We start from the raw sequence: 23,760 nt of genomic DNA, 5'->3' as shown, positions 1-23,760 counted from the left end.
CTTAAATACTGTTATATACGACATGTTAAACAAAAGATTTCAAAGAAAATAAGCCAAACTAGTAGTATCCAGTAAATCTTCTCATTCTTCATGCTGCATATCCACCAGAAGCAAATCTTATAAGACGCACCTTATTATGACACACCTATGGTCAGATTCAAAATGCCCTTGATTTTACCAAGCTGATAAGGTCATTTTTATAAAGCAAGTGGATTAGAATCTCCTCTTAAGTGTGCCTGCAGTAATCAGGAAACTCCATACATCATTCTCAAGGGAGTCATGTTTTATACTTCAAATGGTTATCTTATATGTCCAGTGTGTCTTACAGCATACAGCAATTTATACTTTATCTGAGGCGGTGTTAGGCCCAACACTAATAACAGCGAACAGGAAATACAGTTTATCACTCAACGTAATCTGCATCTGTCGCCACAGTATCACTCTTATAGTCTAATGCACACAAGCAACTGGGCTTGAGGCAACCTCTTCTAGCAGGTCATATTTGACTGCTAATCCACTGACGATAAAATGGGATCCCCATTCTAAGTACTCTCCCTAAATGCGGGGAGGCCTGGTATTAGCTGTCCCATATTAATTTTCAAAAGACCATCAGATGAAGAAGTCATCAAAAGCAACCTACTTAGGTATGAACAATGCCCAAAGAATGATAACTGAAAAATTCTCCACACCATACTAAGAGAAAACTTCCAGCATAGATGATACTTAAGAAATAATTTTCTCTCTGAATTTAGTTAGCCAAGTTTAATGGTTTCATTCAAAATACTTAAGGAAAAAAATGGTTTATGCAGCAGCAGCAGCAAAAAAAAAAAAAAAATCCCTTTATACCCCTCTTACTTAGTAAATAGAAACAGTTCAACAACCTTACAAATGCATTACAAGCTCTCCCTTTCCCTACAGAGGTAGTCAAGCAGCATAAATACACTGATACTGAATGGAGAATAATCAAGCAAAGGTTCCTCTGAACTCGTGGTGTCAGCCACAAATTTTTACTTACTAACGGTTTAGGTCATGAATTTTTTGAAAATTGCATGTCCTGGTATGCTTTTGTGGTTTCTCCTCTGCTTTTCCCTTCTCTGTTATATCTGTTGCCCTTTGGTCTCCTGACACTTCCATTTTCTCCTTTTATGCTCCTGCTGTGCCCACCGCACGGGTGAAACCTGGGCGTAACTGATCCCACCTTTAATCATCTTTTTCTTATTCCAGACTTTCCAGGTTGGAATGGGAGGAAGAAGACCCAGGTGCAGCCCAAATATTACCCATTCCACAAAGTGTGGGTGGAAAAGCGTCTCCTCGCCCTTCATTTTGTATCTATTTAACTAACGGTGCTGTCGTGCCCAAACGCATACTGGCCAAGAACTAGATTTCCAAAATGGCTTTGCTCCTTTCGAGCTGGCATCAGTCTATAAAATGCAATTTACTTCCACTGCAAGTAACCCTTCCCTCTACCTCAAAATACTACCCAATATACAGACAACTGAACCTAACCTAGCGTAGACAGCGGATTCACATCTGCTAAATTCAGTAGAGAGCCGGCACAGCCGTTGGACTTATGTAAAGAAAGCGTTAAAAGAAAAAAAAAAAAAAAAAAAAAAAAAACCACACTAAGCAAACCCGAGGGGCGGGCTTCGCCGGAGATCGCGCCCTCCCGCCGCCGTGCCGACGGCGAGCAAGCCTTCCCGCCGTGGCCACGCCTCCCGCCGCCTCGCCGTGGCCACGCCTCCTCCTCCGACCCCACCCCTCCGAGGCCACGCCCGACGTGGGGCGCGGGAGCCGCCGGGCCGGAGGCGGGGCCTGAGCCGCCCCTCCCACCGCCGCCGCCGGCGGCCTCCGCGCGGGCCTCACAGCCTGTATTCCACTCACTTTGTTCTCCGCCTTTGTCCTAATCCACACCAGCAGGTGGAGCCGCAGTTAAAGTTTCCGAGTCCATTCCGAGAGCGGGAGCCCATCTTGCTCGCCGCGGAGGCCCTCGCTGGAGGAGGAGGGTCAGAGCTCGGGTGCAGCCAATCGTGGACAACGCTGCTAGTTATCAGAGCAGAATGGGCTGTAGTTTAGTGAAATAGGAAAGCTGCAAAACACTGTGGAGTGTTCCCGTGTAAATAAAAAGAGGAAAAAAGTTTCTCAAGTCACCGCTGCACGACGTCGGGCCGGCGCCGGGGCGGGGGTCTGCGCTCTCCCGAGCGGCCACGCGCTGGACTTTATTGTGCCGCAACAAGCCCCCGTTCCCATTGTTTGTGCTTTTTTCAAAATATGGCAAAGGTTCAGGTGAACAATGTAGTGGTGCTGGATAACCCTTCTCCTTTCTACAACCCATTCCAGTTCGAGATCACCTTCGAGTGCATCGAGGACCTGTCTGAAGGTGAGTCGGGCGCCCGCCCGCCGCCGGGCTGTCAGTTGCGGGCTGCAGACGTTGAAAGTTTGCCGGGCCCGGCCTCGCGCGGGCGGCCGGTGCTCGGCGCCGGGCGGGCGGCGGGCTCGGCTCTGCGGAGGGAAACTTGAAGTTGATGGACGACGGCCGGCGAGGCGCGCGCGGCGTTCGGCCGCAGCCGGGGCGCCTGCCGCGGCTCAACTTGTGAGGAACTTGTTCGAGCGGAGGTAGCCATGTTGTCAGCTTTGTCTGGCGGGCGGACGGTTCGCGAGACCCGCACTCGCGCCCATGGCGCCGGCCGGGGGTCGCGCCGGGCTGGCCCCCGGCCGCGAACGGCCTCCGCGGCCCCCACGGCCCCAGTGAGGAGGTGGGAAGGCGAGGCATGTGTGTGTGGTCGCGCCGGCGAGTTCGCAGCGGAGCCATCTTACCGAGAGTAGAGAACTGGGCCACCGACCCCGGCGTCACGACGCCTCCTCTCCGCGGGTGACGAACGCGGCGCCCCGCCTGCCCACCTTCCTGCCCCCGAGCAGGAGGCAGATCCATTTTTAGGGCTTACGCTGGAGTTGCCGTACTCTCCTGGGTGGCCATGCCCGGCCGCCTCGGGGAGGAGAGCGAGGCTGTCCTCGCGCTGATTTCTGGCTCCCTGGACCAACCAGCGGGGGAGGCGGGCGCAGGCTTGGCCCCTCGGCGCCGCGGGCCGGTGCTCCCGGGGGCCGCCGGTGCTCGCGGGCCGGCGCTCCCCGGCCGGTGCCTGGGATGCTCGGGGCGCCTGGGGATGCTGGCTCTCAGGCTCGCCCAGACCAACGTGGACTCCTCATCTTTAATGACCGAAATCTTCTCTCCTCTCAGGAAGAAAAATATTGCTAAGCTAGGAAGTTACATTTAACCCGAGAACAGAAATAAGTAAAACACTTAAATAATTTCCAGGACTTGATCACTGGCTTCTAAGTAGTCTGAAAGAAGACTTTCAAGAACGTGTTGAAATCTAAACACAGTAACTCCACATCCAAATACCCTGAACATAAAACACTACAGTGGGCTAGGAAATAAAAGGTAAAGTCCTGATGGCAATGCAAAATTTTTTACTATTTTTTTCTAAGTACTTTTTAAGGTCTTCAAAAAGATAAATATTTAATATATGCAGTAATAAACTTAGAAAGCTAAAATTTGCCAAGGTCTTTGCGACTTTATTAAAACAATCCAGTGCTCCATTTTCAAAATTTGAGGGGGAAAAAGTTTAACTTCATCAATGGTAATTTAACAATTAAATAGGGGACATACTTCTTTGAACTTACAAGTATGTTTAGCAAAATGCACTTTAAGTTATATGCTAATCAAGGCATGTAAAGCACTTTCACTTTAAAAATTAGTTCTTAATCTCTGTATAATGTATTTTATGTAGGGTGTTAACTTGTTAACTTTTTAAATTACAAAAACAATATATGCTCATTGTAATAGAGTTTTTAAAAGTTGTACATACATATATAAAGTTAACAGTCCTCTGTACTCAATACCTTCCCCCATCTCACTCTAAGTAACCATAATTAACACTTTAGTCTGTGCTCTTCCATATAGTTTTACTACATATATAAAGCACAAATGCACATGTATAAGTAGGGCACATTCTGAAAGACGATTCATTTATTAAACTAATTCCTAAATAGGCCATTGGTAATAACATTAAAGGGAATTTTTCTTATTACGGTACTTTGAAACTATTTGGTTACTTTCCCACAGTACTACCGTAAGCACTTCAGCCACCAGGCCCATTTTCATGCCCATTAAACTAATTTTCCCTTTTTATTACCAATTGCATATAAAACTGGGCAAATGCATGAAAAACTATTGAGTCCTTTCCAACTTATACTACAGTGTTTTAGGCATTAGAACTTCTTGAAATTACGGGTATTTCTAAGTGATACCTTCCATTTTAGGAGCCAGTTCTGAACAAGGAAGTTAGATGGTTCAGGATGTTGTTACAGGGCTTTGACATTGGATGGCTGAAACCTGCCATTGATGTGTTCTGTTTGTTAACTAGGATCTGTTCAGAACCCAGCTGAATCACATCAAAGTTTTTACTAATGTCAGGAATATACCTACTTCTACTTGTATACCTCACTTCCCAGGGCATCTATACTGGGTGTTTATTTAGTATTAAGAGTTTAAGCTGAGTCATACCAAAGCTGCAAAGGAATCTTTCAAAAAGGTGCCATGCTTATGTACTCCACCTAGAGGCTGTGTGGATTAAGGAAATTGAGTTTACTTAGCAAAGGTTTCTTACAGGTCCCTCTTTTATACTGCAGTTCTTAAAAAAAAAATTTGTTCTTGAAATTGAACTACAGAATATTCTCAAGAGAAATTTTTACTTTATAATTTTGTCTCAAGTCCTAAGCCGGAGGTTGGCCGCCATTTTCCATACTTTAAGTTGTCAATAGCCCGCAAATGTTTTCACTTTCCTTTAAAAGCTGCCCTGTAGCTTTGCTTCAGAAAAAGCCTTGAGGAGTACTTACTCTTAAGAGAATTTACTTGTTTCTACTGTAAGACCTATACAGGGGTAGGACAGCAATCCACAGATTTAAGCAGAGGCTTTCCTGTAAATCTGGGAGTAGGAGACCTTGGATGTGTTTCATCTGATGGTCACCAAGCCTGTACAAGTTTTGATTGACTTTATTTCTCTCTTTGTTATGCCTTGTGGATTGCTGACTCTCTGCTTCTTTACTGAATGGAGCCTTTTTTTTTTAAGTTGATCAATATCAATAATTATAGCTACTGTCAGTTGAATACTTATAATGTACCAGAACTGAATGCTTCCTACTTTAAAACCTCAGGCTTGTACTAATTCACAAAGACTACATACTTCCCCCTAGATCACAGGTCTTTGCAAGTAGTGTAATTAGTTTGAAATTCCCTTGGTGACTTCCCTCACTCCCACCACAAATGGAGATAATTTGCAGGCTGGGATTACCATGATTAAATGAAACAGTTAAAATTTTAAATAAATGAGTAAACTCCTTCAAGTGATAATCTGTGCAAAGCATCTGACCATATCCCTTCTTGTTTCAAATATAGGAGACAAGGGAATGAAAGCTGGGTTCCAAAAAAAAAAAGGACAAAACAACTGATGCTGATTTATAAATAAGTACTGAGCATTTTAAACTCAGTAGCTACAGCAAGCATCCATAAGCATAAAAATTAAGGTACAGGTGTTCCCTGAGTTACAGCCTATACTCCTTAAGGCTAGATTACCTCCCCATGGCCTCTGCCCTCACCCATTCCTTCCCACCTCCCACAATTAAGTTCCTTTATTTCACTATTCATTTGAGAGCTAAAAAGGGAAGAATTTATCTTCCTTAGATTTTTGGAAAGAGCCCAGGCTTTGGAGTTGGGTCCAAGTTGGGTCCAGGCTTTGGAGTTTATGTCCAAGCAGAGACATAGCTTGGATTCTGATTCTTCGATTTACTAGCTATATGAATTTGGGTATGTTACTTAGCCTCTCTGAGTCTCAACTTTCTTATTTGTATAATAGGTATAATTAAATCCATATGATACAAAGCTGTTGAGGTTTTAAACAACAGGTGTGAAGTGGCAAGACCAATGCCCAGCACACAGTAGGTATTTTATGAAAGTAGGTTTTTAAGTCATAACCATGTTCCTATACCAGACCACAAATGCCAATTTATACCAATTAAGCTAAGAGCACGATACAGAGTAGTACAAATACACATGAAATGAACAAAGCATTATGAAAACCTCTATGTGACAATTCCCAGTGTTATCTCTATTCAGCTAGTTTAGTAGCTTCCACACCCCTTTCTTCTTAAAACCGTTTCTCCGATTGACGTTTGGGTTACCTACCTCACTAGCCACTAGTTTTGTAACTTTATTGATCTTATCTCCCCAACCTCTTAACTCTGGAGAGCACCCAGGCTCACTCCCTAGGGATCCCACCTATTTTCAACTAAATTTTTACCAGACCTATTCATTATCTCCACTTATTCATTATCTCTAGAACTCCTGATTGTTTCCCTCCCCTGCCCCCTGTAAAAATAAGTGGCTCTTGCTGGCTCTATTTTCGGGATTTATCCAAAATATTACTCCTTCTCGCCCCCAGGGCTACATGTGGTCCAAGCCACCATAATTTCTTGCCTCAACTGAACTATTCTGTTTTTTTCCCTTGCCCTCTTACAGTCTACACTGAACACAGCAGCCAAAATGATCCTCCTAAACTGAAAGTCAGATCATGTCACCCCTCTACTCAAAACCCTCCAGTGGCTTCCCATGCCACTCAGTGTAAAAGCCAAAAATCTTTACGATGGCCTTCAAAATCTTGCATCATCTGGCCACGCCTTTCGCCCCCAGTCTCATGGTTGGCTGTTTTCCCCTTTGCTCATTCTGCTCCTGCGCTGGCAACTTTGCTTTTTCTTGAGCATGTCAAGCATGTGCCTACTGCCTGGCCTTTGTACTTGCTCTTCCTTCTGACTAGATATTCATACTGCTTGTTCCCTCTCTTAGTCTTCATCAACAAACAGATGATCTCAAGAGATGTCAGATGTAGGACCCTGCATCTGGAAATGTGCTAGAAACTGGAGATAAACTGGTCTAGGTCTGGGACAGAACCATGACATAATAAGAGAAAGTATAAACCTAAGGGATCTTTTAGTTCAATAACTTGCAGTTTGTAATACAGTGTGAATGAGTATTACCTATACTATTTCTGTTATCTATTTAGGGAACAAAAATATCTACAAAGTTACACAAAAATGGCAACACATGGTGGCATTAACTGGATTCTCCACAGGTGACCCAGAAACACCCTCCGGGATTGCTGGTGTAGACTCTGTGGAGTGAATCCAAGAGGCAGGCCACATGGTGCCAAACACCCTAAGAGGACCGGGAGGTCTCAGAGAATTTGTATTTGTAGAGTGGTCTTTCTCCCCCTACTAAAGAGGAGGCCTCTTCCAAAGAACAATCATTTGACTCATCTCTGGGTTCTTCTCACAGAGCACACTGTAAAGGGTGCTCAATAAAGTCTGAATTACATGGAACGTCTTAGGTTGCACTTTATTCTGTCTTGTTACTCGTGCCTGTTCCCACTGTAAATATTCTGATGTATCAAGTGGTATAAGGATCCTTGGTTTCCTCTTCCCAGTGTAAAGAATGTATGCCACGAAGGGGTGCCATGAGGGAAAAACCCCGCTGTGGACCCTTAACAGTTGATGAGTTGAAGCCCTAAGGGGCTTCTGAGCCACAAGAGCAGTTTGCAAGTAATGATTTTTCCACTTTGGAGCTCTCTGATGATTTGGATCTGTGCAACATAGCATGGGGGAGCCCTTCCAAAGTGTGTTTAGCAGGTTGTTAAAAGATGACATACAGAGAAGGGGGGGAGGGATTCCTTAGCCAAATAAATTTGGGAAACACTGGACTAATGGTACTGGTGTTCCTTACTGAAGGATTTTTCAGACCCCTTGCTCTGCCAGTGTGCTTTATGAATCCTCAAGAGAAGGTTGTAGCATTTCCCAAGTTTTTGGCCATGTTGTTTTGTTTGTGAGGAGCCCTGCCCAGGGACCAGTATTTCACAAAACAGCATTTTGAGAAACTCTGCTGTGAAATGTAAGAATTTCACACCCGAAATTTATAAGGAGCACCTTCAGTGCCCTTCTGGATTTTCTGCTATGAAAAGCCAATTTTAGCAGCCAATAAGTGGTGTAAGTGGACATTCAAAGGGTCTTTGATGTCATCTCATAATGTAATTAATGAATATGAAATAATGTTTTGGTTTTTAACCCTAGACCTGGAATGGAAAATTATCTATGTGGGCTCCGCAGAAAGTGAAGAATACGATCAAGTTTTAGACTCTGTTTTAGTGGGCCCTGTTCCTGCAGGAAGGCATATGTTTGTATTTCAGGTAAGATTATTCTTGGTAAATATGTATGCCAAATACATTTCTAAATGGTCCTTAACCCTTTCCTTTTGGGTTAAATCACTCTGGTTCTGCTGCATTCACTTTTTGTCTGCTTCTGTCATGTTTTAAGAAGTCTCTGTGTCATGAAGGAATGCCACTTCCTGATTTTGTGTGCTGAGAGATGTTACTGTGATGTTTATACTTCAGGGTTTGCACAGCATGCAGTAAACCTTATACTCTGTCAGGGCCATGTGGTGGTTAATTTTGGGCTCTTCCTGTGAATAGTCCCTTAGTACGAGACCTTCAGGGTGGCTGTCCAGCAGCCCAAGACAGGGATTCAAAATGCTTACTACTAACTGGGGATAGTTAGTAATATGCATTTTCAGATTATAGTTTCAGCCACTAGGAATGATGATGATATAACAAAAACAACAACTTTATTTCAGCATAATCAGTAACTCAGCTAGGTTATCAGGTATGTTAGAAGATAGAGATCTACGAGATCTTGGGTCACTGGAACTAAATGAAGTCCAGTGGTCTACTAAAGCATCTACTCTACACTTCTTATAGAGGATTACTGTTACAAATCCACAACTCTATTTATCATTTGTGAGGAGAAATTCTACTAACATAATTATGTTCTCAGATACCACTGACAGTATTTAGGTCTGTGCCGAGTCTTCAGACATTGTCTTCTGCATTCAAAAATATTACTTCTTTTAATCCATGTCAAATTGTTGTATAAAACCATTCAGTCACTTCTCAATTATCCATGTTTATTAGAGGGAGATATTTATAATAATCCAAAGAGTAACTAGCCATTGCTTTTTAAAAAACTATTATTCTTAATTTTGTTACAAGTATTTCTACCCAACGGAGTCTCATTAGTTAAGTAGAACCCACTGAAAATCTAACTTTTCTCTCCCTGACCTCTCGCTTTGCTCACTTCACAGATGGGACCAATTTAAATACTGTTGGTCAAATAATCCCACCAGATATGAGCTAAGAATTTCTCAAACATATAGTATCTCTAGAGCTGCTACTGCTCCCTCCCGTCTCCTAAATATAGAATTCAGAATTTTGTTCTCCTAGCCCTAGTGCTTTTTATTAAATAAAAAGCAACAAATACTATATTTTAAATAAACGGTTAAGAAAAGCTTAACTATATTGACTAAAAGGCTCAAATATATTAAAAGTGCCGTGAAGCTGAGTTGTGTGACTGTGTGGGGATGCACTGCAGTTGTAGACCTGGTTCAGATCCTACTCTGCTGCTTATTAGCCACATGTGACTTCAGACAGGCTCCCAGCCTCCCCTAGTCACTCCAGTCATCCCTAAAACATGGATACTAGCCTACCTCATAAGAACGTTACGAGGATTAAATGAGGAATGAAGCAGTTTAATCACTGACAGACGGTGCCTATTTCTATAGCTGGAACTAAGCTTTTATTCTCTTAGCTTCTTGAAATTGTTATACAAAGAAGCAGTATTTGCTCTGACCCACAAGCCTGGAGAACCTGTACTTCACAGATGATAGATAATTTATGATGCAAGAAACTTGATTTGAGAGGTAGTAATATACGTTCCTATGCTGCTAAAACAAAACAAAACAAAAAACAGAACTTGCAAATAAATGCCATGTTTTTGAAACAAACTTAAAAATCTTTTCTATGTGTTTATGTTGGTTAAGAATACTCCTTAGCCTTTGGCTTGAAGTATCATAGGAAAAAAATTACTCAAAACTATTTCCCTCCAGTGATTTTTACCTTGGTATTCTGTGCACATGTTGCCAAAAGTACAAAGGAAGTACAGTGTGATTTAGATCATATGTTTAGCCTATGCATTTTTCAGAATTCACCATTATCAGCAGAAAGGAACTAAAACAGTTTTTATTTTATGTTTTAAACAAACTACCATAGCATTCTCCTGGTCTGCCAGGATTTTGCCTCAGAATAAGGCTAGCAGGAAGGTGCCCGGATGTCTGCCTAGTATTGCTTGTTGGAGTCAAAGATCTCTGCTGATCACTTCTCCATCCTAAATGATCTGAGAGGCTTGCAGGCTTCTCTCCTTGAATTTGCTCAAGCTGAATCCTTTAGCAAACAACTTTTAAAACACAAACATGCCTAGAGCCAATTTGCTGAGGGGATGGGAAGCAATAGAGGGGAAAGTTCCCATAGTACTGAACTACCTCTGTTTCCCATCTCCACCCAAAGGCAAACGGCATATTCTCAGGACAGGCCCTCTGTCCCCATTCTGGTATCTCTCCAAGAGAGATCATAAACCACGTCAGGGCAGGAACTGAGTTACGAATGAATTTCAAAATACTAAGTATATACTGTGTGCCTAGAGCTATGCCCGACTCGAGATCACAAAGATGAGCTGGATGGGATGCCTGCCCGAGATAAAGCTTAGAATCGCAGAGAAGACTGAAGGGGAAACATATTTAGATCATTGGACATATATTAATAGAGAAATTGTGTTGAATAATGAGTGCATAAAGAGTGCTATTAATTACACCTTTGAATTAGAAAGCATTTCACTAAAAAGGATACATTTGATGCAAGCTTCAAAGATGAATTTTTCAGAATGTTAGGGAAGGAGTATATGTAAGGCACAGAGGCATGAAAGCTTATTATTACATTTTAAAGAACCTACATTTCTAGACGAAGAGATGTGGAGTTAAGGGGGTTGTGATGTTGGTTGGAGACCAGTTGTGAAGGGCCTTATAAATGAAGTTAAAAACTGAGATTTTTATCTCAGAAATGAGGGTAATCATCTGAGGTTTTAAAACCTGGTAAAGGGATGGGAATGGATCTGTGCTTAGGTAGCTAATGCTGGCCGCAGTGCAAATAGGCTACTGCTGGGGGAGACCAGTAGGGAAGTTTTAGCAATATTCCAGATAAGAGATAAAGAACTTGAATTCTGCTTTCAGAGATGGGAAACATTGAAACTGCCTAGATGGAGGAGGTAGGGAAGCTGAGGGTGACAGATTTTTAGTCTGGGTAACTAGGTGAGTATTTTATGCCTTTTTGGGTCACCTACATGTGGTAGGTATACTGTAATCATGAGTCTTCTATGATGATGGCCTGATTGAGAACACTAGTCAGAAGTGTTCCCAAGCTAAGGCATTGGCTGAAGTGTTCACCGAGGCCCAGGGATGGTCCTTAGTGTCGTAGCAAGAGTAAGCCAATCCGCTGGGACTTCATGCACTTACCACTCAGAATAGCTGCTTCAGGTCATGCTCAGTGCCTCACCATCACTACCTGTCCCCAGTCTGTGATTCCTTCCAACCAGTGTCCTTACTGTCTTCCACACGGCTGTGGACAGGGCGCTAGCCTTCACTTATGTTCTCAGCCACCTCTAGCTCACTTGCCCCACCTTCTGCATTCCTCAAGGTTCAGCTTACAGCACTTTGATTCAAAACAAGATCATTGATTACATCTGCCTCAAACAATCTTTACCTTCATTGAATTTCCATATGTGGGACTATTTGTATTTTTTGAAAATCTGCTATATAACTATTTCCATTCCATTTTCAGTTTTATATTAATTTACTATTAGAATATCTATGAAGGGTGGATGAGTGGATATGAGAATATGTGTCCTGGGAAACTGGATAACAAACATTTGCTGCCAAAAGGCTATATGGAGATAACATTTACTAATTTAGGTCTGAAAATTATGACTGGGAAAACTGAATATTTTCTAATTTAGGTCTGAAAATTATGACTGGGAAAGGTTGGAATTAATAAGACTATTGATTTGCTTACTATATTTTATGAAAGGTTCTATAATTGAATATTGCATAATCCCTCATGAACAACCACACACTGTAGCCAGAATTATTTTTCTCTAGACGTAGTGATGCTTTCAAGGGCCCAGGGTACTTAGGTATACTGTGGAGAAACATGTTTATTATATTTTCTAGCTGTAAGTCAGTTTCAAAAAAAAAAAAAAGAGTGAGCACTTGCCTTCCCAGTATGATTTCCACGTTTTGGTTGCTGCACCCTTAACCAAAGGTGCTCAGTGTAACCAAAACTCCAGTTTTGCTTATGGTTAACAACCTTTTGTGATGTGTGTTTCTTTTCTTTTTAAATTATTCTAGGCTGATGCACCTAATCCGGGACTCATTCCAGATGCAGATGCAGTAGGTGTGACAGTTGTGCTAATTACATGCACCTATCGAGGTCAAGAATTTATTAGAGTTGGTTATTATGTAAATAATGAATATACTGAGACAGAATTAAGGGAAAATCCGCCAGTAAAACCAGACTTTTCTAAGGTAATGCTCTGATTATTCCTTTTTCATTAACTTTACTATACAACTTTTTTAAGCAATTGCCATTTCATGGTACACTATGAAAATGGCTTTGAGACAAAATAAATTGGAGGTCCCTGTGCCAACTGAGCAAACTAATCTTTGTTCCATTACCATGGATGACCTCAAACCCTACCTCCAGATTAGTCATTAGTAATTACTGTTGGTTCAGCACCTTGAGAGTCTCTGATGATTTAGAAAATTGAAAGTGCCTCCTATAAGAAACAGGTCTCTATTAATGGCTCCCTGTATGGCATTCCCCATACATCATGATTCTATCCATTTCCGTCTTTAGACATTCAAATTCATGTTTGTTGTACTGACTATTCAATAATATTTCTGTCTATAACTCTTCCCAAAATTGTGGGGGGAAGTTTTGTGTTTGTTTTTCATAGGAACATTGTTATCTCAAAACTCCTATATGCCTTGCTTTATGTGCTATTCTCAGGTTAAACTAAAGGTCTTAAACATTATCTGGTGGTGAAAACAGCTTAGCTTCTGAGTGAGAAGCTGAAAATCTGTGATTCGGTATTCTCAAAAATACTAAGTACTTTATGATTTTCCATTGGGAGCTGTAATAGTTTAGTAACTGGTAATTTTTGTGAGATTGAACATAACACTCTATCTGTCAGACCATGCAAGAAAAATTACATGGGAGTAGAATGGAATGTTCTCCTTTCTGATAAAAAGGCTGGAAGGGTTTTTATTCTGATGTGGAACGTTCCACTTCTGATTTATTAGTTACCTGTATGGTTCCTTGTATAGGAAAAAGAGAAGAAACTAGAATATTGTTTCTAAGAATAAGCCATAATAATTAAAAGATAGGAAACCATTAATAATGAGAGGTCATATGTGGGAATATTCATATTAGTGAAGAAACACCACATTAATCTAGAAAGCATGTTAATTTGTTAAATAAAGCATCCTCTGAATCATTCAAGAGATTCTCTCCGCTTTAGGAAACAAGAACAGAGTTAGAATATTTTGTTGGATAGTAAAAGAGCTGGATAATTCCCTCAGGTTCTCCACATCTTGCTTCCATTAGACTAAAATAATTTCTTTGCTTCAGCCCTATTTCTTGTTTATTAGTTATGTTTAATGTGCTTTACTTGACTTACACCTTTGTATATGAATTAGCCCTTTAGGAGTACTAATATAAAGAACCATTCTATTAAGGTCTATTTGTGTATGGTAATCTAACTTTCTTAGTGTTTACCATTTATATATTTCCTTCTTCCTCTAGCTTCAAAGGAACATTTTGGCATCCAATCCCAGAGTCACAAGATTCCACATTAATTGGGAAGATAACACAGAAAAACTGGAAGATGCAGAGAGCAGTAATCCAAATCTACAATCACTTCTTTCAACAGATGCATTACCTTCAGCATCAAAGGGATGGTCCACATCAGAAAACTCACTAAATGTCATGTTAGAATCCCACATGGACTGCATGTGACCACCTGCCATCCCTATAGTACAAATTAAGCTATAAAAACACACAGAACTATTTCCCTCAAATTCCGTAAGTCCATAGTCAAGATACAATGTGAAGAATTTGTTTAAAAAACATCCTGTAGAAAGTTTATAAGAAAACCAGTATTTGAGCAAATTGTGGAATATAAATACAACTATTTTTAAGTAATTTTTTTCTCTAATGTGTTATTTTATTTGTTCTGAAACTAATCTGATTAAAACATATATATTATTTTCTTTTCCTCTATATGTAATTAAAGCACTTATAAAGAAAAATGAATCACTAGACCAGGTTGTAAAGATGTCTTAGCCTCTTGGACAATAATCTTTGGACCACTGTTTTACTAATCTTTGAAAGAACAAAGTTAACTTCAACTAAAATGTCTTCCTGTGATAACACATAATTTGGTTTGATTTAAGGGGCAAGTTTTCATTCTTTTTACGGCATGCCCTTAAAGAAGGGATTTGAAGTCAACTGTATTCTACCAAGAACTCTAGGATCTGATTTTCCAGGCCACCTTGAAGCCTCTTATGGCTACTGTTCAGTTCATATAATGTTAGACAGCATTCAGTTTGGTTTCTAAGACAACAAATGTGGTTAATTGTTTATAAGGTCCTCTGGCTATGATTTTTGTTTTTATAACAGTTCAGGACATCAGAACACTCCATGAATCATACATCATTATTACCCAGTGAATTCAGCAGGTCAAGAGCAGATACAAACTCCCTAAGTTTAAGAACAGGAGAGTATAATGACTTCGTTCCGTTCGTTAGATTTATAATACTATGAACTTAACTCTTTAAGACTGTTTTGCTAGGTCATCTGTTGTTGGCAGCATTTATATAAAAACAGTGGATTTGGAAAGATATATCTAGCTTTATCATAATAGATAAGTTACTATTTTGGAACTATATATATTTTCACATGTAGTACTCTTCTCCGTATCCCCTGACACTCATGCACAATAAGATTAGGCATATTTGTGGTGGACATATTTTAGATAGCTTTTCCAGGTAAGTTTTTTAAAAGCAGTCTTGGAAAGGAATGCATTAACTAAATGGGCCAAAAAGTTCTTTTTCTTTGATGAGAGCTAGGTCCTTCCTCAAAAAGTTTCTTATGCTCCAGTAAATTAAATGTAGAATATTCTCATTACTCTTGCTGCTAAGCAAGACATTAGCCATATAATGCAGAGTTATGCAGTGCCTTCATATCTAAAACTTTTATACTGCACTTTTTAAAGCTTTTATTTTGAGGAAGGGAAAGGGGCATTTGTCTGAATATGGATTCTAAGTTGTATATATTTCCTGTCATTCTAAAAAGTGACTTTGTGAAGCAAAATTTTGCTAAATGTTAAAACTTTGAAATTTAATATACCAGATAATTAAAATACTGTCCACTAACTAGTTCATAGACTTTAAAAGTAAGATACATCCGGCTGTTAAAACAATATGAAGAAAATTTCATTTTTGTCTAATTGCAATTAAAAGAAAATGTTAAAATATTAAAATGAAAATAAAAGTAATACTTTCCAACCAAGAGCTCAGTGATTAATATAACAAGAACACAATATGTGCTTATTAGGAATAAAGCATATATAAGCCAAATTTCCAAATCAATTCACTGCTGAGTTTTTATTCTGATTAATTATGATTGGTTTGTACTGACATCAAAGGGTTAGGTTTTTATATCAATTTGTAAACCAACAGCCAATTTTCACAAAAGTTTGAGACTTAACAACTATTATCTATTATTTAAAATTTTTATGGTTCTATAAGATAATTTTAAAAATTAAAATAAAGATTTAGTATTCAGACATTAGGAACTAAGAAACTAATGCATAGGCTGTTTTTTATTTTTCCTGTTTAGCTAGATGCTGCCTGAATTATAGCTAGCAAGTTTAGAACTGTTTTTTTCCCTTTCTGATCATAGTAAATAGCTGTGTCCTGAGAAGATAAACATGAACAAATTAGTTATGCCACAAAAGAGGCACATAGGCTGGAGGGAATGAGGATATCATTTGAGCTGAGAAAACAAGCAGAAGTCTGAGAAACGTGCATGCATTCGTCCATTTATAACGTTATACAACCGTAGGCTTCCATGTGGTCTTACCCTCAGGTTTGGGGTTTCTAGTTTTACCAAGAAAGCCTGTGGCAGCGGTTTTCAAAACTTTTTATGTAATCCATGGTAAAAAAAAAAAATTTAAGTATGACCTGATAACACAGATATGTATTTATATTAACAATTTTCATGAAAATGTGCCCTTAATAGTGCACCTTTACTGTGTGCACTAGTATATTCTAGTATCTTTTATTTTGTTTTGAAAGTGCTGGTTTTGACCCACTGAAATAACTTTTTAAGACCCTCTAATGGGTTGTGATACAGTTCAAAGAAAGGCTAGTCTGGCCCTTTGGGTAGACGAGAAGTAGCAATAACTTTTCTACAGTTCTAAAATTTATATTCCCTCTACCTGTCATTTCTTTCATATTCGGATTATGAATTTGGCAATAAGAAAAAGAAGGAAAAGGGCTAATACAGTGAATTCATCAGCCATTCCCTTTAAAACTGTCCAAATACTCTGAAGTTACTAATAGTCCACAAATCGGACTCATTTCTTGACACTCCATATAATTAACTTTGGAAACATTCCACATTGATACTCAGGAAACACCTTTATTTGTTTGTTGTTAGTATCATTTAATACAGAACTCTAGAACACTGGGTCATAACAATTTTAAAATGCACATGAAGTGTTCTTCATATATTCTTGCCTCCAGTATCCTAAAGCTTGTCTACGCCTCTCAATCCATAAATCCCTTCTTATCAGTGCTTAATATACTGTTTAGTTGTATTTCAAAACCTAAGAGTCGCTTAAAATGGGGCTCTTGTTACATTGGAGCATTTGCTGTTTTATGCTAAGTTTTAGACTATAAGCTTCTCATAAGAAATTTGAGCACAAGCCACGGACAGTAGGCATCCCTAACAAGTAACAAATAACATTTTTAAAATGTGTGAAACCGAAGGCCTATTATAGGAGAATAGGAGAAATATTTCCCCAATCAAAACACTGTAAAAATTCAAAATGGCATCAAAACATGTTTTTTAAAATAATTTTTTTCCTGAAGTCACTTTATAATCAAATCTTGACATTATATCAGCAAAGGCTTTAAATATACTTGTTGAAGAATCATTACAATGTATGAATGAAGCTACACGTTGCAATGATGAAAGTACGCTTTCCACATACTAAGACAAATCTTCTACCTAAGAATTTTCAGTAGGAATTACTGTTGCCCGTGAGATCCATGAGCATGAAAATGTCTTAAGCTTTATGCCAGCTATGTACTTTTATGAAATGAGATTTTTCCCCCTATTTAATTAATTTCAACACTGTTTTCTGGGTCTTCACAGAATAACAGATGCTGCATAAACATGTTTGAAAGTAATCATTAGAGAATGAGAAAATTGAATAGGATCATTCAAAACTAAGATACAAAAAGATATACGGAATAAGCTTTTGGAAAATAAGTGAAGGTGGAGGTTTAAAAATATTTTCTTGGAGCTACAAAAGTAATGCTACATATTTACTTAGGTTTTTGGCAGTAACTCAAAAATCTTGACATGTATCCTGTTATAGGTACTTTTTCACAAGAAAGCAACCATTGTGTTAGCTTCTGCAGGAACATTAAATTAACTGAAATTGTCACATAAAATACCTGCACTAGTAGATCCAATTCCTGTGGTGAGCACAGACCTTGGTGTAATTTTTGCTGCATATTTGAGGAATTGAGATTTCCCTGTGCCAGGATCTCCAACCAATAAAAGATGAGATTCACCTAGAAAAACGTAAATAATGCAGTTTTAAATTTCTATGAAAAGACTCGTAAGTGTAATTAATCAAAAAGAAAATGGTCCACTTGGGATGCCCACACAATTTACATTTTATATGGTGCGTTTGCTTAAGGTCATTCAAGGAAGGATTTAACCAGAATATCTTAGAAAAGTTAACTTTCAAGGTAAATATTTAACAATCTTTTAATTGATTTCTGAATACCATTTAAAATCTAAATTTTTTAACAGATTTTTGTGCCATTTCCAGATGTTTAAGACTGTTTAACATTTAAAAATTTTTTGGCTTATAAAGTTTCTGATTTTATTTAATCTATTTTAAATATCAAAATACTGTGATTAAATCTTTCCATCCCACCATATAAGTATTTTATTCTATTTTTATTTAATTATTTTTAAGTGTCTGGGACTTTATAAGTGCTTTATAAATACCAAATCACTTATAATTCTAACAGTTAAGTGAAAACCTTTTCATTCTATGAAAATTTTAGTAGTTTAATGAAATATCTATCTTAAAGTACTCTTATTTTTCAAACATAACATAGATGAACATATGAACATCCTGCAGCATATGTTATCTCACTGATCAAGCAAATTTATTCAGTAATATTCAAGTATTTTCTGAATACATTAATAGGGAAATACTATATAAGCTCAACATTTAGCAGAAGGCCTTGCAAACAGTAGGCAATCAAAACATACAATACACATAAACCGTATTATACTTACTATTCTATACTGTACAGTTTGGTTTTTGAGTCCCTACTACCAGTCTGATTTACAATAATGTCCTTTTAATCTTTCGGTTAAGCCTTTGGTTATTATGACCCTCATATTGCCTATATGAGGGCCATAATAAACCTAGTTTATGCCAGATTCAGGTCAGTTAAGTGTGTTAACCACAAAAGAGCTTTCTGCCATTTGGATGTAATTACACACTTAGAGTAATTTTTGCTGGAATGCATGACCTATGGCAGCACCTCTTGGCAGATGGCACGTTTGCTACCCACCAGCAGAAGGGAACCAAGCAGGCAGATGACTGAGAGCAGCAGTCTGAGACAAACACACTGACAGTCACAGATGGAGAGACACTGACTTGGAGACATTAAAAAGCACTATTTCTAATCTTTTCCTCTTGGAGAGAGACTGGGGATCCAATGAAAAACACAGACAGTAAAAGAAATGTAAAGATTTTATTTTGTGGCACCCTGATAGGCTGGAGCAAAAATATATACTCATTTAAAGTCTTTGGAAAGACTGGTATTCTACACAGTAGTTCCTGATGCTGGACTGAGTATTACATAGTGAACAACTGTCAGTTTTAAAAGATTACATTTGGAAAATAAAGGTCAACAAGGAATTTTTGTTCAGGAAAGAAAAATTCTAGCTTCTCTTCTTACTCTGTTAGTATTTCTCAAAAATTTTAAATGGGTACTAACCTCTGACCCGTGTTCCTGTAGCATCGGTCCTTTGAATCCCACCAGCTAGCACCATGGCCACAGCAAGCTTTACTAGGTACATTCCAAAAACTTGAGGGCACAAGCTAGCCAATATTTCATTCCTTCCTGGGAAAGGCAGAAAGATGAGTTACCAATAATTTTCAAGAAATCCTAGCTGAAATTTCCCTTTCTATCCTATCATCTTAGAAACACTCTATGCTCTAAAATGATCAAGGGTACCATTTCCAAACGACTAAAAGGAGTGAATAACTTTGTTTTGGTCCTAAAAGTCCTTCTCTTATTATAATGCCATGAGATGAAAATTCTTTTTATTCCTGGGTGCTACCTGTTTGTTTCTATAAATTTAGCGTACTTTACAAGGGACAGAAAGAAATCTCTTTTCTCCCGCATTGGACCAACACTATCCCTTAAAAATAATACCAGCTGCACTTGTGCAATAATTTCAGTAAAATTACTCCACTGCCTAAATAAAAGGAAGGTGTTCGATCTCAGAAACAATGAGACAGATTGTAGAAGCCTGTAATCTTTAAATACAAAAGGTACTTGGAGCTCATGGAGCTTCTCCAGAGGTATAAGAGAGGTAAAATCAACCCATCCTGCAAGTCAATTCAGCATTTGCTCTGAGCAGTTTGGTAAACTGTCTTATCTAGACTAAGCATCAATGTATCAGGATATTTAGGAGATCATTATAAACGACAACTCTATCAATCCAAGCTGGAGGTCTTAGGATTCTTCTGATAACATGCTTTAAATAAGCGATTACCACGGTTTTAGGTTCTGTTTTCAGAAATATCAAACACCAAATCTGAGATCTGCCTATGCCATCAATGAATAAAGTAGGTATTTCATTTTGTCACTGGCCAATCAACCAATGAGGCCCACAGAATTTACGAGACTCTAACAAGCCCCTACGGAGTCTGTCTTATACGGAATTCACTACTGTGATGGTACTCTGTATGTCTGCATTCATGTTACCAGGAATTAATGTCCACATGCTGGTAACTAATCTGCACGTTTGAGGGCTTTTATATTTAACTCTGAGCCTGTACTCATGTTTCAATGATAGCTCTTTTGAGGAGGAAAATAATCATACAAGTACTACTTTAGCTGATGATTCCAGTTCCAGAAGCTTTTCCATCAAGATAAAGGAAAGGGCCTTCCTCCATAATTTGTGTCCCTATGCACAAAGGCTACTTTTCGTAACGAATCAAAATTGACTCAGCGGCAGTTAAGCTATGGTGATGTGACCTGGGATGGCAGAAATGGTTAAGAAAGAAAACATTTTAGTAAAAAGGGAACCAAAAAGAAGAATTAGTAAATCCTGGAAGGAAGTTCATTAACTGCTGGAGGGAATCCCTCCTTTCCTGAGGTAGAAAGTCTAGAGAAAAAAGATGAAAAGTCTGAGATCTACATAGTTAAGACCCGACAGCAGGTATGTAAATTCTGACCAGAATCTGGAGATTACACATACAAAGAAAGAAAGAATAGCCTCAACAAGCAGGGAACAAGTAGGCAAACTGACCTGGAAGACACTCAACGCGGAGCTGTTAAAGAGCCAGCTTTTTCAGTAAAGGTGGATTCAGTGACTAATGTGCTGAGAGGAAGCAAATCCCACAGGCTCTGGTGGCAGAGCCCAGTGCTACTGTTTACTAGGTGTCTGACCTTGGGCAGGTTTCTTACTCTCTCCACCTCCATTTCCTTATCTGTGAAATGGAGATAATGATGGTATCTCGTAGGGTTGTTAAGGAGCTAATAGGTGCACAGCACACAGAATAGTATCTGGCACATAATAGGAGCTACTTACTTGCTAACTATGATATTACCTGTACTACTTGTGCTTATTTCTCATCTCAAGGTTTCCGCACACTGTGGTCAACGCACAAGATACACTCTGAAGTCAGGTCTGAGGTACCAGAGAAAAGCAAAGGGGAAGGTCCATTCCCTAAATTTGTTATCTGAAGTTCAAAATCCCATGACTGTATCATGGAAGAGAATGCATTAGGGTGAATTCTACCCCATTCCTTCCCTCCCTCCCTCTCAAATTTCTGGTTCTAGACCATGTTAATAGTGTGCCCATGTAATCCACTCTTGTGGCGTGGCCTTCAGTTACCCCAAGGAAGAGAACTCCTTAGATTTAAGATAAATGAGTCACTGTGGAGTGGGCTGAGATGGCCCAAAAGACCCCAACCCCTACGTTTGGGTTTCTATCCAGCCTCTATGCATCAGGGCCAGGGGATCCCTGAGATCAGCGTAGATCAGAAGAAAATCTTTAGTTCCTTGTCAATACTTACAGCACCAGAGCTTAATGCAGCAGGCCAACCTCCCAGAGCTGAGCAGTGAAGTCATCTCTGGCTTTAGACCAGCAAAATGAAGACACACTTTTGGATGCAGCTCCCCACCTCCACCCTCCTCCCCACACCCCGGCAACACACACACATACACTTTGAGATGGTAAAATATAGTGGGCTGATAATTGGTACTTAGGAAATGAAGAAAGCAGAATCTGTTCATACTAAAAAGAAAATAGTTGCCCCATTTTCTCCCTGTCTTCTCACAGAATATTATATTTATTTCTTCTTTTCATCCAGTAAATGAGATGTATAGCTATAGCCTTCTAATGAAAACAATATTGACTAATCACCAGCACAGAGAACTTCTGATGGCCTAGTTGGAACACTGTATGATGCCCTTCCTTCACTGTTACTAGGTGGAGTGTAGCTGTGGCACTGGAATTAATAAGGAATGATTATGATCCAAGGAAGAGTTACAGATTTTTGTGAGGATTTGAGCCTGAGAAACAATTTTAAGTAAAAAAAACTTATTGAAAAATACATATGATTCTTAACAGGTTTGCTTAATAAAGCCACAACATAGAGACCTTTGGTTCTTTCTGTGTGGATCAAGTAAAAGAATGATCTGTAACTACCATACTCGTGTTACACACATAAGCAAAAAAAAAATCATCCCACAAAATAAAAGCAAACTGCCTATATTTAGGCAAGTGAAGGCCTTTTCTTAAATGAATGAATTAATTAATTTTTATTTCATTGAGCCATGCGGCATGTGGGATCTTAGTTCCCCGACCAGGGGTCGAACCCATGTCCCCTGCATTGGAAGCATGGAGTCTTAACCGCTGGACCACCAGGAAAGTCCCTGAAAGTCTTTTTTGGTGAAATGATATCTCTCCAGTTCAGCATGTGATTTAAGAATAAAGTAATCACTGTGTATTAGATTTGAGGTGAGGTTTATCAGAAATAGTCTTTTACTGGCTTCCGTTTATTTTTCTCAGAAGATGCCTCCAAGGAAGAATGAAAATAGACATTTGAAAATTTAATTGGTGTTTTATACATCTGGGATTTTTAAATAAAAAATACTCTACAAACCCAATGGCTATAATGTTTTAATCTGTGTAATGACATCTTAGTGTCAGTCAAAATTTTTTGCTGTGATGATAAAGCTTATTTTTTGCATCTCTTTCCTACTTCATATTTTTAAATCTTCAGCTAAAACCATGTGAAGCTGTCTTAACTGTATAAGATACATCAGAAAAGAAATGGTTTTAATAGGATGAAGTTTCATAACAGGATGAGTTTTGCCTATTTAAGGCAGAACTATGTATTTAATTGGTAAAGAAGGTAGAAAGCTCTGAAACTATTTTGGCAATATAAGAGATGTTAAAATAATAGTTGGAAATGGAAAATCTCTTGGAATTTCCAGTAAGATCTCTAAATAGAAAAGATTATACCAGAAAAGGGCTGCAAAGGGAGACTACAGCTAGAGGTACTGACTAATGCTACACCCTTTGAACACCGTCACTGATACATAGCATGTAAATCACAAACATTATATTTAACTAATGAATGAAATGCCGTTAATAATTATCAGCTCTAGGGCTTCCCTGGTGGTGCAGTGGTTGGGAGTCCGCCTGCCAATGCAGGGGACGCGGGTTCGTGCCCCGGTCCGGGAAGATCCCACGCGCTGCGGAGCGGCTGGGCCCGTGAGCCATGGCTGCTGAGCCTGCGCGTCCGGAGCCTGTGCTCCGCGATGGGAGAGGCCACAGTGGTGAGAGGCCCGCGTACCGGAAAAAAAAAAAAAAAATTATCCGCTCTATACCCTTAACACAAACCTGCAAAAGGATCGCTCTTATAGTATTCCCAAAAATCTTCAAATTCTTTTCGGACCTCCTCATCCATGTTGATCCCTGCAGACTGCTCATTATTTACTTGGACGTAATTGGCTTTCAGGACTATCTCCACTTCACAGCGCACATCTTGCTGAAAGGGCTTCCACCGTTGCATTACAACCCCATAAATAGTGAGGTCATCACCTGGGACAAAGCACAGAGTGAGTCCAGCAGTAGCATCCTGCCTGCTTGG

General features: G+C 39.3%; 3 protein-coding genes across 6 annotated transcripts in view; 1 reads left to right on the top strand and 2 right to left on the bottom strand.

Moving 5' to 3' along the window:
* Window positions 1-23,760, bottom strand: part of LOC309810975 (DNA helicase MCM9-like) — a 133,250-nt gene that overhangs the window by 93,186 nt on the left and 16,304 nt on the right. For all 4 annotated transcript variants that reach the window (XR_014295086.1, XM_082633385.1, XM_082633387.1 and 1 more), the window contains 3 exons: window positions 23,511-23,711; window positions 19,364-19,489; window positions 17,792-17,911 (listed from right to left, as the gene is read on the bottom strand). Coding sequence is in view for 3 of the 4 variants with exons in the window: in XM_082633385.1 (XP_082489511.1) it covers window positions 17,792-17,911; window positions 19,364-19,489; window positions 23,511-23,711 (447 nt within the window). In the remaining variant the exon portion in view is untranslated. The remainder of the gene's footprint in view (window positions 1-17,791; window positions 17,912-19,363; window positions 19,490-23,510; window positions 23,712-23,760) is intronic.
* Window positions 1,886-15,635, top strand: ASF1A (anti-silencing function 1A histone chaperone). Its single transcript, XM_082633388.1, has 4 exons — window positions 1,886-2,377; window positions 8,176-8,291; window positions 12,392-12,568; window positions 13,848-15,635. Exons 1-4 carry the CDS (start codon window positions 2,269-2,271, stop codon window positions 14,058-14,060), a joined length of 615 nt encoding a protein of 204 aa, XP_082489514.1. The 5' UTR covers window positions 1,886-2,268; the 3' UTR covers window positions 14,061-15,635.
* Window positions 2,409-3,019, bottom strand: LOC309810889 (uncharacterized protein; the record flags this gene model as incomplete). The annotated part of the gene is made up of 2 exons (XM_082633212.1): window positions 2,458-3,019; window positions 2,409-2,419 (listed from the first exon to the last, which is right to left on the bottom strand). The coding sequence occupies exons 1-2, from the start codon at window positions 2,927-2,929 to the stop codon at window positions 2,409-2,411; spliced, it is 483 nt and encodes a 160-aa protein (XP_082489338.1). The 5' UTR covers window positions 2,930-3,019.

This window comes from Mesoplodon mirus (assembly GCF_964341445.2).
Source record: "Mesoplodon mirus genome assembly, chromosome: 10".
In the NCBI taxonomy this organism is placed as follows: Eukaryota; Metazoa; Chordata; class Mammalia; order Artiodactyla; family Ziphiidae; genus Mesoplodon; species Mesoplodon mirus.
Note: the sequence above shows the minus strand (reverse complement) of the source record. Positions and strands in the feature narration are given on the sequence as shown.